The sequence below is a fragment of the Copadichromis virginalis genome, linkage group LG8 (assembly GCF_057382275.1).
Source record: "Copadichromis virginalis isolate Kocher_CV1m ecotype Utaka linkage group LG8, C_Virginalis_male_GT1.1, whole genome shotgun sequence".
In the NCBI taxonomy this organism is placed as follows: domain Eukaryota; kingdom Metazoa; phylum Chordata; class Actinopteri; order Cichliformes; family Cichlidae; genus Copadichromis; species Copadichromis virginalis.
Genome location: NC_140625.1, coordinates 5,794,005 through 5,811,230, shown reverse-complemented (window position 1 = coordinate 5,811,230; position 17,226 = coordinate 5,794,005). Strand labels below are relative to the sequence as shown.

The window sequence follows — 17,226 nt, the reverse complement described above, 5'->3', positions numbered from 1 at the left end:
TTCAAGACTTCGCTGTCAGCAGACGGCATCAGTAGTAGCTATTTGATATCGACTGTTGCTGTTCTCACCTCCCTTTTCTCACTCCTGTTTCCTCTTATAACTATCTGCTTATCAATAGCATCGCTCTGGTTGCTATGGAAGCCAAGAAATGCCCCCTCCCCCTTACATTTCAAGCATGTTTTTTTTAATACACATATATATATCCTGAGAAAATAAAAGCCTGGGCTTAATCCATGACCTCCTGGGAGCAGGACGTCTGCTATTTTCCTAGTGTGAGGCCAAACAAGAAGTAATGACCTGACAGCAGAGGAGAAATCATCTGGATGCTGAACAGGATGATGTCACTGTGTATCTGTACACTAGCAACTGAAAATAAGCATCGAACAATTCTCACAGGAGCGGACAGATAAAAAAAACAAACAAACAAACAAAGCAAGCCTGAAGAGAAAATGAAAAGCATTTACAGCTACAATGCAGTTAAGGTTTAGTTAGTTAGTATATGCACTGATGTATTTTAAATGATGCAGAAATCATGAGGTTTGATAAAAAGTCCACCAGGAGGGACGTCTGCATTAGACATATTTTTTCTTTAGCTAATAAGTTCAGAAATAAAGACTCAAGTTCTTCCTTGCTGGTCCTTTGGGACTATTGTAGTGCTCTGGGGTGAGTTCATGGTTAGTTAAGAGTTCCCAGTAGTTGCCCCACTCACCGTGACCGTGGTCTCCTTGTTGTGTTTCCTCGTGGGCGACGTCGATCCTGGGCACTGCAGAGAGAAGAAGGACGCTCCGTCAAAAACTCCATCCTCCGTGTCAGACATGACTGCTCGGCGTACACACACCGCCACCCGCACATGCACGCAAACACAGTTGTTTTCCAGGCGAGCGCTGTTAGCGTCTGTCTGGCGCTCTCTGTGCTCCTGGTGCTGCTGCTGCTAGTGTGTATGGATGTGTGTTTGTGTGTGTGTGTGTTGCTGTGCAGAGTAGGGAGGATAGTTCTGCAGAGCAAAGCAAAGCACGGCTTGCGTTCTCTCTTTGTGTGAATGTTGATGCATGTGTGTGTGATTTCCAACACTTAAGCTCAGAATAGAGTCATTTCCAGTGCTCTGGGCTGAAGCAGCAGTGGGTGAAATAAATAAGTGTTAAACAGTAAAGCTAGATGGAAAGTATAGGGAGTTTATCACCTCTTTTCCCACAAAATAATTAAAGATAGAAAAGGGAACAGGACCTTGAGTCATTAGCATCATGTGCGTGTTTGCAGTTTTTGAATGAGCGGGTTTGTGTACACGAGTCTGCGATGCAGAAAAGGAGAGAAGTGAGGTGACAGCGAGTGAAAAACTGGTGGGTGGATCCTGTATAACTGCACCCTGAGTGCCTGGTTAATTATGATCAGGGGAGCAGATACTGTAGGAGGGATTAATGTGCTCAAACTGCCATCAGCTGCTCCATTAATACCGAGCGGAGAAAGAGAGAGGTGGTCTGATCATGACATCATGCATCATCAGTATAGCTGTACATCATTACATCTTTAATTGTTTCTAAACACTGGATATGGATCGAGTTGTGTTGGCAGACAAACTAACCTAAAGCAATGATTTTGCAACAGAGAAGCAGAAGCAGGGTCATTTATTATTATATCCACAATAACGTCCTGATAGAGCCGCACCAGTTTACTGGGAAGTTGTTTTAAGTCTTAATCAAAGCGTCTAAACAGCCTCGTCCCACCCTCACAGGGGTTATTTATCTCTTCTGCACTCCAATGCCATTACCAAGTACTTTGGTTAGTTGTACTGCACCTGTGGAGCTCTAACCTCAACTTCTTGTCCTCATGTGTCCTAAACTGATACACTATGAGACAAAACTGAGTCATAGTACGCTTGTTCTTAAAATAAGCAGTTATCTACATGTGGCGGGGAGCATACAGCAGGACAAACAGACTGTTTAAATGTCATGCCTGTGAAAAACCTGGCAGGGTGGAAGATGATTTAGAGCACAAAGAAACAGCAGTGAGACAAGTTTTCTCAAACCTTGGAAAGACACCAACACCACTAATTTTAGTTAATTTCACTCCATGTGACATTTCACAACTTTTGTGCTAAATTTGGGGGACTCACATCGCTTTTGAGTCTTTGGGATAGTAAAACTTTAAAAAACAGCGACAGACTTTCTTCGAAAGGAGCAAACAAGCAAGCCTTGACAGCTGAATATCCACATCTTTTGCATCTATGCTTTCAGTGATATAGTCAAGGACTAAAAATAATAAAATCAGACAGCTTTACCTGGGGCTCTGTATTGCTCTTCCTAACCAGACTGTTGTGTGAGTGCTCCACATGATGCAAGGGACTACCACCTGAGTGAAATCCATTCACTGGAAAAACAAATGAGAGACACCAGGACAGATAAAGACAGGCAGAAAGAAAGACATTCAGGATTCTATGGATAAGATGTAAACTTATTCTTATCATAAGGGAGTTTGCTCCTCCTCTTTAAGAGCTGAACCAAACCACAACTGAACTGAACTTATTTCTGCTTTGTGGTCTGAAAATGCCTTTAATGGAACAAACACACATAATCAGTTAGCTACATTACACTAGCTTGTGGTATAGGTAAATCCACCACCAGGTTACATGGGAATGTCTTAAAGGTTTATATATGTAAAAATCTCAGTTTTACAGTAAATCACTGAATTGACATATTTTCAGATAGAGATTTAGAATAACAAAGCCAATGGATCAGTGGCTAGCCAGAAAGAGGATACTGCTATAGCAGCTAATTAGCTAACAATTTTAGCCTACAGCTAAACGTTGTTCATGTTGTTAGATAAAAAGAAAATAGTTGTGCTTTATTGTTAATGATCCATTAGTGTGTTGACTTATTTATTTTTTTCATACATAAGAAAATCTAAAAAGTATTCATTTAGTTTAAAATGCAATTTACAGGAAATGTCAATTTATGCTAACCTAACAGATTTTCTAATAGTATGAATGTTTACAGCTTAACAAATTTTAATTGATCATTTGGTTTAAGAACCTAAAGAAAAACATGGACGTAGCTTCTGGGTCAGAAGAACGAAGCCAATATCGAAGTGTCTTAAACCTGGATTTTACCTGAAGGCCAGCAGATATGAGAAAACTATTCTCTGTTTTGACCTCGGTAAATATTTTATGTGGTCAGTTGCTCATTTTGGATCATGTTGAATAAAAAATTACACCTATTTTGAAAATCTTGGTCATAGTGCATTTGAAAATGCAGGATTGCCTGTGAAAACAACAACAACCACAATCCAAACAATTCCAACCACTGAAAAGAGACGTTAAATGGCTTTTACTAAGAATCAGCGAACGTCCACTTACTAAACACTAATGTAACTCACACAGTCAACATGGCCAACCTTTTCTCCATTCTTTTATTTAACAAGGCAAGAAAAGAAAAGTAATTTCTAACCAAAGTGAATGAACATAGCCCGCTTCCTGTATTTTACCACTTACAAACCTTACTGCTTCTTTCTTTCCTTCTGTCTTCTTTTAGGAGCAGAGCCAAAAGAGGGACACTGCAGGCCTTAATTCTTTAGTTGAGGCTCCAGATTAAGTTAGTTACAGGAAGTGACTGTGTGTGGTGTGTATGTGAGTGGGTGCTTTGTGCCATTGTGGAATCTTCAGAGAATTCACAGCCCTGTGGCATTATAACTTGAGGAAGTTGAAGTAAAAGAGGCTGAGTTGGAGAAATAAATATTCAGTACCTGCTGGCAGAGAGTTCTTGTGTCGGAAGGAGTTCTTTGGCGTCCCCGGTGCACTCGACGGTCTCTCCCATGTTGTCTCTGTTGGTGTTTGGGAGAAGGGGAAGAAAAGAACACAATGACATTAACAAAGTAACACCAGTTGCTACATTCTTTTGTTATTCTGTTGACAACTTTGGAAACAACTTTGGAAACCATAAGAAGAAGTGATTCACAGATGGAACTTAGCTCTTGTCGTAGTCAGCAGTTAAACTAAAAAAAAGCCACATCTCGACCGCAGTCAGAGGGCATCTATTCTGTTTCACTTCTACATCGTGTATCAGCTATAATTTTGATTTATAGTGTTCGTATTTTTAACGTGAGGCCTCTTTTGATTCTCGAGTAGTAAAAAAAAAAAAAAAAAAGAGTCATTGTTGACAACACAGGAACAGTGCAAGTGTTCTAGGACCTGTTATAATCAAAGAGATAATGTGTGTCAATTTCTATTTTGACCACAACATTTGCAAATGTGTTAAATGTAACTGTCACTGTTTTAGTAGCTAAGATGTAGCTAGATAGGTCTAGGTCTGTAGGTCAGACTAATAACTTTTTGACTACTGACATTATTTTGTCAGTATTCAAATGGACTTCACCTTCATGCGCCTCTTTTATTCTGAGTCTTGAAGGCTCAGAATAGAACTGAAAGGATACGTCTTTGATTCTTTGGACGGATACGTCAGGGCAACATGGGGTTCAGCATCTTGCCCAAAGAAATTTAAGACATGCCGACTGGAAGAACAGACGATCAAACTAACAACCTTCTGACCTGCTCTGCCTCTCATCACACCCAGAAAAACTGGACAAGAGTGAAGTCTGTTTGATTCATATTCCTCTAAGAGTCAGGATCACTTAGCAACAGAAAATCAGAGACTGCTGCGTGGCAGCTACAGCTGTACAGAAACCTCGTTCCATCAAAACCTCCTGGATCAACCTGTTGCACTGGACAAGATGAACATTTACCACACTGGAAGGACAGGGACAGTGTTTCTATCGGCGATGCTTCCAGCTCAAATGCAGTCAAAGTGGAAGGATGTTTGCCAAATATCAAGATTTTACTATAGAGATTTAAGCCACTGTCTCTGTTCATGCAGACACAAATATGTAGAAATATAGTATGCCATATTAATATAAAATATTTGCCTTTTGTCAGTTCTAGCATGTTTTTCTGGAAAATTAGAAATATCAAAAGCTAGCAAACACAAGAATGTGTTTCAACACACCCACTGAGGAAACGCTGTCCTCTTTCCAGTGGTGAAAGTTTAGTTATTTTTTGCATCGCAGAGTTAGAAAAAGTACTATACACTTAATAATGGAAACATCACAGAGTAAACTTTACTTGAGCTATAGACGTGTCACAGGCCAACTGAAATGCAAGAACTCCCACTTGAAGTCATGTGGAAGTTGAAGGTCTACCCAGCCTTTATTTTTTAATGACATCTGTTCTGGCTGCTACAAAAATATATATATATACACGTCTTTTATCAACCACCTGTTCTCTTTTCCTGGTTGAACTGTACCTGTACAAAAGGTTCAAGCTTTGAACCAAGCAAAAAAAAGTATTAATGAAGCTTCTCAGAGGTACTGATGATACTTTCCCAACATCTATCCCCGTTTCATTCCTGCTGGAAAAGTTGCTGGCAATTGAAGATTGTAAAAGCAAGTCCAATGCAGATCCTAGAAGATACCCCTTTCATTTGAACTCCCTTATGTCCATTCTGACCACAGTGCTGGGCTCAATTAGCCATTTTCTATGATCACAGAGAGAATAGGCACAAACATGTAAAGAGCTCTCATTTCATTCGGGTCTTTTAGGCCGGCCCTGCTCTATTTGGCGCTGCTCAGCAGAGGAGACAACTGAGCCAAGCCCATCAGCTCAAATGACACGCATGGAGGGGATAACTGGCAGCGAGCTTATGGAGAGAGGCTGTGCCTTCATGTTTGATGTACAACATCGGGGCAGAGCCGGCACTCGCTGGCACTCGCTGGCACTCGCTGGCCATAAATGTATCAATTCCTCTCTGTTAGGCTGTCACAAACAAATCGATACAGTAAGAAAAATGGGATATTAAAGCAGAAAATTATTGTATAACCTTCTTAGCAGAGGGAAATTGCTTGTTATTGTCATTCTATGTATTGCCAGAGGAATAGCATTCAAAACATCATTAAAAATACAATTTCATAAATCCCTCTTAGTCAGATTTAAACTAGATTTACAAATTAACGAAGGCTATCACAATCATTTTCAGCATGAATTGCCCGTAAATATTTTTTCCAACCAAATAGCACTTTTATTTGTATTAAAAGGTGCAAAAGCCCACATATTTACTATATGTTCAATCCCAGAGAGGGACAGATTGAGTTTCCAGGCAACTGGCTCTGATCATTTCCATGAACCTGTTTTTTTTTTTGTTGTTTTGTTTTTGGTTTTTTTTACACACATCAGTCTTAACATTTGCTGCATTCGTTCATACAGATACAGTGATACATTTGCAGCAGCAGGAGTGATTTTCATCAGCCTGCCTTGTCACAGAGGAGATTGGGTCTAAAAAGCTGTCAATCATCCTAAATTACTTTGACAGCCTGGATTACAGAACAGAGACCAAAGAGTGCAGTTTACTCGCTTTTCTATCCGCCCTTTTCAGGTTTCACGTGGGTCTTAATGAAGCAGATTCATGAAATCAATGACAGAATGAAGTCATCTAATGATCCAAGCTGCATCAGCACGGGCTCATTTATGGATCATAAAAGCATTCATTTCTTTTCGGATAGAGCAAACGTCTCGGATTTTCATTTTGCACAGTGTGACTGACAACGGAAGACAGCGATGCTTAAAAGTAAAAATGAATGAATGAAACTAGTCGACAGCAGGTCCGATAGCAACACGCCGACAGCTTATTGTCCACGACGCCACACCGAGAGAGATCCCTGATTCGAAACAGGGAGAAGGAGAATGGCCTAGTTAGCTTTGACACTGATGCTATATTTTATTCATAACCATATGACACAGGTCCCTGATGGATTAGCTACCTCCTGTATCTGGTTTTTATCAGTCCAAGCAGCCCGTTCACTCACTGTGTTATCTCCAGATTGTAGACGCACTAACATGTGCTTTTCCTAACATGCAGAAAAATATGGGGAAAACAATCAAAAACACTAAACATAAATACTGTACACTGTCTGTGTACCTTATGTGAACTTATAACATTGTAAAGTCATTTTTGTCAGATTCAAGTAAAGTCCTTTAGAAGCAGTCGTGCCAGTAGCCACCTTGATAAGACTTTTAGGCTCTTATTTATATCATTTAACTACTTATTAGTCATGTTCACTTAATCTCATGGAAAAAGTGAATCAAATATGTTGTTAACTGAATGTTGAGCTGAATTTTAGTAGTTTACTGTATTTGAAAAGTAACTTATACACATTTAATGTTGCATGTTTTCACAAAACAGGGTATGCTGTAACAGGGCAGATTTAATTGCTTTTACAATTCGGCCTTAAAAATCCTGGGACTGAATCTGTATCTACAGCATGTGTGCTCTGGCTGGAATGACTTTGGTTTAGTATGTTTATCCAGCAGCCCACTGGTTCACTGGGATGAGTGGAGATTCTGAGGAGACGGGTACAAGCTGCAACAGCCAGCACCGCGGCTCTGCTGCACCCAGCAACACAGGAAGGAAAACCTAGAAAAAAAAAAAAACAATCTCCAACACAAGGACATGCAGCCCTCACCCACGCACTCTGCTGTTACCATGGTGACACAGAAACACAAATGCACACGCACGCGTGCACACATACACACACGTACACACACATATACAATCTAATCTCGCTGAACTTTAGCGTAACCAAAGGGAAGTCCAAAGAAAATAGCAGAGTTGCTATAAATACCTAAAAATTGTATCAAATGTGTTTGTTTGGAAACAGCTGCTGTGGTAGTGAAGAGAAAAAAACCACAAGACCTGTAGTACAGCGGTTGTGTGCGTGCGTCAGGACCGAGCGTTCTCTAAGCTTTTAGTCATCGTGCAGCTAAGACTCAGAAAATAAGTCCTGCAGGTTTTTCCCGTGCCCTGTGAGGCCAGTTTCACAACACCATAGCAACAATATTGCTTTTTTTATGAGCCAGGATACAGATGCTGCTGATGTGTGAAAAAAATAACAACAAAAAAAGTTATGAAAAATTAATCATTTTTTTTCTCATAGGAAATATTGTGGGACTCCTTTTATAGCACCAAACGCATAAAAACAAGTAAGATCTGCTGACTTCTCAGTGGAATAATGTGAAAGGGAGAAATAGATGTTTTTACTATTCAACAACAGTCTTATCCAGTGAGAGTGCGAGTTGGGTCCAACTTTTAAGACAGCAGCACTTAAGCACCTCATTAAATCCTAAAGGAGCAGAAGGAGAAACCCTTGGCTCGTGCCTGGGTGGAGACCTCAGCTAAGTTTAGATCCGTGCTAATGACCGCAACTTGACCGCCGCAGCCGTGATCAGAGGCGAGCATGCTGTGAGCAGGTTTGATGTGAGGGTCATCAGTGACTGCTAGGCCACAATCCCAGTTATATGAAGGAGATAGGTGCACATGTGAAACCAGTACAACAAGCTGATTCACAACACAAGGCCAAGTATGAATAATGTTTCTAACTGTTCTGTCAGGTCTTATTACTGACACGTGGTTATGTGTTCTGGTAGGAATTCACACTGAAAAGTGAGCGTTTGGTCCAATCTCCACGCCTGAGAGCCAGCTCTCTGTCTGAACGCAGCGCAGGAAACGAGAGCCCCTGCCAAACTGTCTTGAAGTTGAGTGACAGAAAAATGTACTGAATATAATTTGTTTTTATTTTGGCTCAGTAGGAGGAAATGAGGATTGTTTTCATTTACTGACTTCTTGATTTTGTTGGTTTTCACCTGAAGGTAAAGGATGCTAGTAAGGCTAAATGTATGCATGGTTTACACAAGTTTGCGCACTGCTGTAGAATGTAAATGTGAATGTAATGTCGTCATGCTGCTTGTGTGACAGTTGCATGTATAAACCACTCTTACCTGTATTATTTAACCCAAAGGCACACAAGAGTTGTAAGATATTAGTATCATCAGTCAAGTTTTATAGTGACTTCACTCTGGGATAGTATTAAGCTGTCTCTGTGCCAGTGTGTCAGTGTGTGTGTCTAATCAGGGAGACACTGAGAGGTGATTGTGTTGACAGAAACAAGGCACTATCAGCAGGGTCTGTCCTTACAGGCCCTGATGGACGGCGTCTCTCTCTGGTACCATGACTACAACAGACACTGAGTGAACATTCAGCCGGATTACAGTCACATGAAATCACGCAGGTATCATTTTAAAGATCAAAACAGAGCCCTGCTAGCTTTCTGTTTCATGAAAGAAAACATATTATTGAGAATTCAAAGAGCGGTCTGAGAGCAAAGCAGGAAATCTTTTACTTCAATGTGGCAAATGGGAAATGAATGTTTATAAGCATGTCTTTTAGAGACGTATTAACAAAGAAACCCCAACAGACAGCACAAGCGTCAGAGTGCAAAAATTAATAATGGCAGCTGAAGAAATAAATCTGCAGAAATAAACCAACTAATAAACCCAGGTGAACCTGTTTTACTTTCTCAGTAAACTGATTTAGTGGGTTTTGCAAAAAATACCAATACTTCTCTGAGTTATAGCTCCATTACATTTACACACTGACAACCAAAAGGTGATGATTATTGTAACTACAGAACTTGCCCTTAAGGGTAACTAGTATCAGAACGCCTGGTTATAGCTGTAACTACATTCAGGGGTAAATTCCAAACGGAAACTGCTAATAGCTAATTCAGCATACTTTTAATATTAACTATCATGTGTAGTATACAAAGTGAAAACTGAAGCTTTGGCACAGTTTGACGTTCACTGTGTAACTGGAAGGAAGTGTGTGGTTGGCACTTTTTTCTAGAGGAGGAAAGGCACAGTGTTATAAATGTTCTGGTGTGATGCCTTTTGAATGTGGTTTCAGAATATAACTCAGAAGTAAAGAGTTTTGATCAAATGGTAGTGTGTTTGGTCCTGGCAACACTGTGCCAAGTATGGTTCTCAAGTCAGGAGGTGATTAGCCTAGCTTAGCATGTAGGCAGGGGGCACCAGCTAGCTAGATTCTGAAGCTTATAATAATAAGTAATAACAGCTAAAAACTACTTCACTCAGGTCTCCATTTCTCTGTTTTGGAAGGTCACCACCCTTTCAAAGCTGCATCTGCTGATTTTTTTAGCTAATGTGGAATGAAACACAGCGAAACTGCTAGGCTTGACTCCATAGCGTGCTAAAGCTAATAATGAAACCTCATGACAAGATCAAACACACAAACTGATTTACTGACATTTATGATATGCAATTTACTGTTAATTGTGTCAATACTTATCGCTGAAAAAATTGACTTATTCTTTGCGTTTGATGTTAAATTTAATGGACAAAGCAGCTCAATTTTTATAAGTCGCCTGTAAAACTAACCACACCTATGAGAACTATTTTATTTTCTATTTTGCTCTGTTTAGTAAATCTGGTCTTAGGCTAACAATTGGTTGTCTACCAATCGTAAGGTCAGTGATTAGATTATAGCACCTCACATCTGCATGTCAAAGTATCCTTTGGGAAGACATGAACTCTGACTTTCCCCAATACATCCATTGCAGTGTAAGTGTTAGGTTAAAAAGCGCTTAGGCCTGTGTGAATGGGTGAATGAGGCTTGTAGTAAGAAAGAGCTTTGAGCGCTCACATAAACTAGAAAAGCATTACATCAGTACCACTCCATTTACCATTTAAGCAGTGACCTCTGGGACTGAAAACAAAAACTGAAGAGGGCCCTTAGGCTTGAATAGGAAAGCAAGCCACAAAAAGCCAGGCTAGTGATATTCCTGCTTCGGCTTCTTTTCACAGCACGTCTAAAAAAATCCACATTACATTTTCGCTTACCGTTGTTTGTGGTGTTGACATAGTATCGCCGCCCTTGTGGAGACATATAGCATTTCCAGTGAGGAGGCAGGGGATCTTTGAGATCCTCAACAGGAATCTGACTCAGAGATGCTGTCCTCTATCAAAACAGAAAAGTAAGAAATGTCAATAATGATGAAGAGTCTTAGTTTACTCACTGTTTCTTAACCTAACGTTTAGAGTTAAAAGAAAGATTAGGCTATACTACTGGTGCAGAAGACATGTACAGCCTGGGTTCAATGAGGTTCTCATTTCCTCAAGCATTTCGCAACCATCGATGACATCATAGCGGAGCAGGCGGAATTGCTGCCGCTGCTACACAGAAAACAAGAAACTGGCATGGCCCTGAGGTTGGACGGAAAGCTCCAGAGCTCCAGAGTCAGCACATGAGCACACACAGCCGACAGCTGAAGAACACGATCGAGAGAGAGAACATGTAGCCAAACTGCGCACATCTGCTACTGATTAGCAGAAAAACAAAGGGCTGAGACTATTGTAACACTTTGTGGGGATGCTGTCTGGAGACCCGAGAGAGCCAAATGAAATTCCAGCTCTATTCCTCAACAGAAAGTCTGGCATAAGAGGTTCATTTTACAAACTGCGAAGATATTTGAGCCAATCACTGGTGGTAAATGGATATGTCTTTGAAGGATAAAGATTTGGAGCACTTACAAACCGCACAGTAAACTCCATCTCTGAATACTGACTCTAAACCCTTGAATTTATAATCATGCTTAAGGAGAAGGAGAAACATTATGCATTTAGGCATGGAGGGTGGCATTACTTAGCCTTTTAAACTATAAGACCAATTGTATTTGCTAGACATTTACAAGTCCTGATCTTGGTCTTCAAATGATGCATTTTTAAGTATTAATCACTGTGAAACTCAGATGGTGAAAAAGCATGCTCTCTGCATCTAAACAAACTAGTAGGTTCTGGGTCAGTTCAAGTGTTGTTATGTGAGAGAATGACAACAGGAAGCACTGGGGAAACCAGTAATGAGTGAAACTAACTGTCCTGAAAGGCCACTCTGGGTACGAGTTTGGAATCCAGGAAACAGGAATGCACTTCATTATCATTAGAGGCACCTGGGATGAGGACAGACAACACATTTCTTAATGGAAACCATCTCATTACCCATTTAGGGGTAATCAATTGCTAGTCAGTAACTATTTAAGCCCAAAATGTCCCTGGAGAATGAATCCATTACATGTAACTGCTGCCCTCAGTGAAAGAAGCAGAAGGATAGAAAGGAAGGAAGAAGGATAAAACCCAGACCTCTGTGGTCCCACAGGGCTCGAGAGCATGAACACATGTCAACCTCGGGAGACTTACGACTATGTGTAATTACACACTCTCCGACAGCATCTCAGCTAAGTTTTCTCTTTGATGGTCTCGGTGGTCACTTTTATATTTGTCCTTCATGTGTCTTTGAAAAATCGTCTGGTAATTTCTTACAGAAATGAAAAGTGGTCGCAGAGAAGTAACGATGGATAAACGGCATGCTACAAAAGAAAATCAGAGCTATTTCCAGTGGCAGCAGTGACAGAGTGTGGTTTGTGCACTGAAAAAGAAATGGAAAGAGTGTAAAAGACAACATGACAGTCAAACCACAGATACAGCTACAGCAGAGCTTAGTGCTACAGTGTACGGTTGTGCCTGCGTAGGGAAGACGGCCTTCATTTACTTCGCACATCTCTCAGTCAAACATGTGCTTTTGCAAATTCGTTTTCACAGTTTCAGAGTAGAATTGTGAAAACAAGACGAGACCAAGCCAAGGGTGTAAGCAAGATCCGATGTCTGACGTAGCAGCAATGCAGGAGCCAGCTTAGGGCTCTTATCATGTTGCGTTGTTATTTGGTCTTTGTGACACAGTAAATCTGCCTTTGGGCCCGGCTGTCTAGATGTTAATCATGTTTTAGTGAAAGTTCCTGTCTGGTGAGACCTAATAACTTATCCAGGGAAGAGAAATGAGCAGATAGAAACATGGAACTCAAAAGAATCCTGAATCGAAATCTTTCTGGATTTACCGTGTTGGTTTTTAGAGCATCAAGTGACCATGTTTAACATCACAAAAGCCATTTGCCAGATAATTATTTTAGAAATGCTCCATAAAACCTTAATACCACATCATCTGTCAAGACGTCTCATCCAGGGTAAAGCTTAATAGACGGCTAGCAGCTACAGCTATCTGTGGTGGCATCCACATGCTATTCAAAGACGCCACAACCCAAATAATATAAACCAGTGGTCCCCAACATTTTTACGCTACGGACCAGTTTATGTCTGACAATATTTTCACAGACTCACCTTTAAGGTGTCACAGATAAATACAACAAAATAAAACCAGTACCAAACAAACAGAAGATTTATTCATAACACACGGGAAAAGACCCAGGGAAACCAAGTTAACTATAAAAACGATAAAAAAATAACGATAAAAACCGTTAAAAACCCTGAAAACCATAAATTTCACACCCAAGTGTCACAGTACTGGGCCATGAGGCCCAGGGTTTACGTTCTAATGCATATTTTTGTATCCACATGTGTAGTTTAACGCATCTAGTTATTTTCTAGTTTGCAGTTTAGTCCTTGGTTTCTTAGTCCCTTTTGTCATCTCTCCCTGGTCCATGTGTCTACCTGTCATGTTTCATGTCTCTGGTTAGGTTAAGTTCATGTTCTATCTCCATGTCTAGGTCTCTGTGTTTCCTGTTTTATTTTGAAAGAGTATGGTGTTCTTTCTTCACTGTAGTTAGTGTTACTCTCCCCTGTATTGTCATTATGTTTCCTTCTTGTCAGCTGTGTTCTCATGTGTCTCCACTTCCCCTGATCACCTCATGTGTGTATTTAAGTCCTCAGTCTTGTTTTGTTCGTCGCTGCGTCGTCTGTTCAACTTCCCCCATGTTACGCCAGGTTTCAGGACCCTGTGCTGGTCATGTCCACGTTGCTTACGTGTATATGTTTCACAGTTCTTTGTTGTTCCAGCACAGAGTCCTGTTCATAGTTGTCTCCGTCATATGCATCGTTGTCACCCTGTCTTAGCCTTCCCTGCTGTCTGAGTTAAGTGTCAGTTCTTAGTTTTCCCAGTTCAGCTTCTAGTTTAGCTTTGCCTCAGTGCTTTCTGTTGTTTGCCACATTATTCAGCCCAAATAAAGGCTCGCTTTTCATTTCAAGTTCAGTACTGTCTCCTCGTCTATGTCTGCACCTGGAACCTCACACTCCCACACACGGTCCGCCCGCCGCAGACCGTGACACCAAGCCTCAACTCTCCCGGCCCGGTACTGGCAACGATCCGTGGCCCGGGGGTTGGGGATCACTGATATAAACTTTCTACATTTATAACATTTATAGTTTTATAAAAATCAACCTCATACAGCTGTTGTAAAGGTAAACCTTAGCTACAGTGACCCAAACAATTTTTTTAGAATGACCTGTAGACATTTTTTTAACTTTATTATTACACTTAAACACTTCTATAAGCAACGACAGCACTTAACTAGTTCATCTAGCAACCCAGTAATATGTATATTATTAACACTCGACAATAACACTGGACAATGGGCAAATTAAACTCACATCCGGAATGTTTGCCCTCCAAGTTTGACCTTACAGCATCAATCGGAACGAGATTCTGGTCTGTTTTTATCAGAGGACTTCATTTACATACCATCGATACATCTCCAAAGCCTAAATGATCTTCCAGGTTAACAGATCTCATGTACTACACTAACAAAACACCCTTGGAGTTTTCTCTGCATTTCCTGGCTGCTTTCCTGTTGGCGTCTTTCTGTTGTTAGGTCACATGCTCATTATCAGTGAAATGTTAGGCCAGTATTGTTGTTCTCGGAGCTGAGCAGATATGGCTCTTAGTAGCAGGCAAAGACAGATGGGAGTGGGCTGCTTGAGCTGAGGACACATAATATGCAAAAACTCTTGGCCACGAAGACATTTTAGTTCATTTTTAGCACAACAATTTAAAAAAAGAGTGTCTCTGAGTCTTGTATTAAATTTCAGTCTCTTCAAACATCAACAAATTTCACAAGCGAGCAAAGTTTGGACCGAGCCACAAGAGCACAAGTTAAAACTCTCCTTCCTGACAGAAGTTTGTGACAGATCTGACAGCCCTGTCGTGGAAAAAAAATAAAAATCAGATGTGAATGAGAGAATGGGAACACCTTGGCAGTGGGAAATATTAAGAATCTGAGAGCCAGCTTGCCTAGGCATATGCAACTTTAAATAATGCACCATTCCAGATGGTTAACCTTCCAAGCCCCAGACTGCCTTTGGCTCCACACTCATGTCTTGCCAGAATTGCCCCTGGTAGCGAAAGCAAGGACTCATCAGGGCCTGTGATGACTGATGAGCAACCACTATAATCGTTTCAGCACTCTGCGGGCTCTGCAGACCCCAGTTTAAAAGATAAACCTCTAATTGAAGGTATTAGTCATTTCAGATGTCATTAGAGAATCTTGAAGATAAGAGAAATATTAGTTTGAGCAATGATCTAAACGAGTGAATTGTGGTTTCATTAAAATGTCACTATCAGGTTGAAGTTATGAATACCATGTTTGCTTTTTTTGAATTCTGTCTCATCTTTTCCAGGCTATCGTTTCAACTGTTTACAGTCACAATAGAGGACAGAAAACATGGAAATACACAGAGGGGTATGGTATTCTTCTTAAGCTTGGAACACACCTTAAACAGAACAACAAGTTTTTACCAACTTACACAAGTCTTAAGACTTTGGCTGTCCAGGCGGAGCATACAACTTACAAAGGAAAATCTGATAATCTGAGCTCCATAGTAGAAAACATGCACAAGCACATTCTGCAGACCCACAATATGATACACACCAAGATGAGTTTCTAAAGGTTCAAAACACCAAACACACGTGGTCTTCCAAGATGACTTATCTCAAAGTTGAGAAATAACCATTACACATTTTCGGGAAGTCTGCATAAACTCTACATTCGTCTGGGAAAGAAAGAAGAAGAAGAGAACATACTCAACGAAAAGCAGGCGTCTGATCAGTTTCTGCTACGAACTAAAGTTGAAAAACCAGTATCTCTGAGGATCCCAGTTCTAGACAACCTATTATCCTATTCTGACAACCTTGTGTGTTCTTGTATAAACCGGCATCAGTTGCAAACATACCTGTGAGTATACGGTTGATGTCTGTAGATCCTAGAGTTTGTAAAATGAAGCCAACTTCTGATAAAGTTGTTTATTTACCTTGACTAACACACAACTGATAAAACTGGCAGCGACTGGATTTGATGACTAAAAATGTTTACATGTCATACACTACAGTGATTTGATCTGACAGTTTTCAGCTACAACAGACTGGGACTATCAACTACACTAAGGCTACGTTCACACTGCAGACGAAAGCGCATCAAATCCAACTTTTTTGAGCCTATGCGACACATATCCGATCATGGTATGACAGTGTGAACGGCACAAATCCGATCTTTTCAAATCCGACCTGGGTCACTTTTGTATGTGGTACTGAATCCGATACATATCTGATGTTTTAGAAAGCGACTGCTGTTTGAATGGTCACGTCAAATTAAATCCGTCTCTTACGTCACTGACACAAGACAGACGCCAATTATCAGCGCCGGAGAAGACATCGTGAATGCTTCCTGGCCCTCCAGTGAAACTGTTGGGAAGACAACTTGGAGAAACGTGAACATTTTATTTGAACTGTATAATCTGCAGATTCTGACAGAAATCTGCAGCTATCCTTTGAAGCACCGCTCCTCTCTAAAACAGCAATAAGGATCATTATTAGGCCATATGTAAATAACAAAATAACTTCATAACTTAAAGCAAAATTGGGAAACGTAAAGTCCGAAGTCTTTATATTAAGGGCCATCAGTCAAACAATACTGTTTGCGCTGGGTCTGAACAGAGCGCGTTGTGTGTGACGTCTTCTTTTGCGCATGCGGGACGCTTTGAGGGTTCACACTAGAGCGCGTTTGCTGTCACATTTTATTTGTAGTGAGAACAAGCAGACAAAAAAATCGGATTTGATCAAAAAAATTGACCATTAAGACCTGCAGTGTGAACGTAGCCTTTGTCCACATTTCATCCATCAAGGCTTCAAAGCCACAGAGTGATGCTGCATTTTTTAAAATTGATGTTGAAGTTCTAGTTGATAAACTGCGATATTTGCCGCTGAATTCCAACTGAAGTTGCTCTATAGTCTGACGAGTTTGAGGTCTTTTGCTAATACAGCTATTAGAGCATTTCTTTTTCCTAGCTAAAAGGTTTTCTTTGCTACCTCTGTAGCAACTTTAGCTAGTCTTTTTGGACAAGAAAGTGTTTGTTCAGAAAAACAAACCAAACAACCAATACACCCACTCCACTCCGTCTGTCGAGCACCAAGTGGCTGTCAGATAAAGTTATCAACTAGTTAGCAATTAGTAAGGTTTGTCACGATAAGTCTCAGAAAAGAAGGTTTTGTCTGTTGAATG

At 40.5% G+C, this 17,226-nt stretch overlaps 1 protein-coding gene across 1 annotated transcript in view; it reads right to left on the bottom strand.

Moving 5' to 3' along the window:
* The window catches only part of gas7b (growth arrest-specific 7b), a 59,539-nt gene that overhangs the window by 24,079 nt on the left and 18,234 nt on the right, over window positions 1–17,226 (bottom strand). Inside the window, exons 2-5 of the mRNA XM_085465484.1 lie at window positions 10,730–10,847; window positions 3,736–3,813; window positions 2,276–2,364; window positions 710–763 (exon numbers count right to left, since the gene is read on the bottom strand). Coding sequence (XP_085321610.1) covers window positions 710–763; window positions 2,276–2,364; window positions 3,736–3,813; window positions 10,730–10,847 — 339 coding nt within the window. The remainder of the gene's footprint in view (window positions 1–709; window positions 764–2,275; window positions 2,365–3,735; window positions 3,814–10,729; window positions 10,848–17,226) is intronic.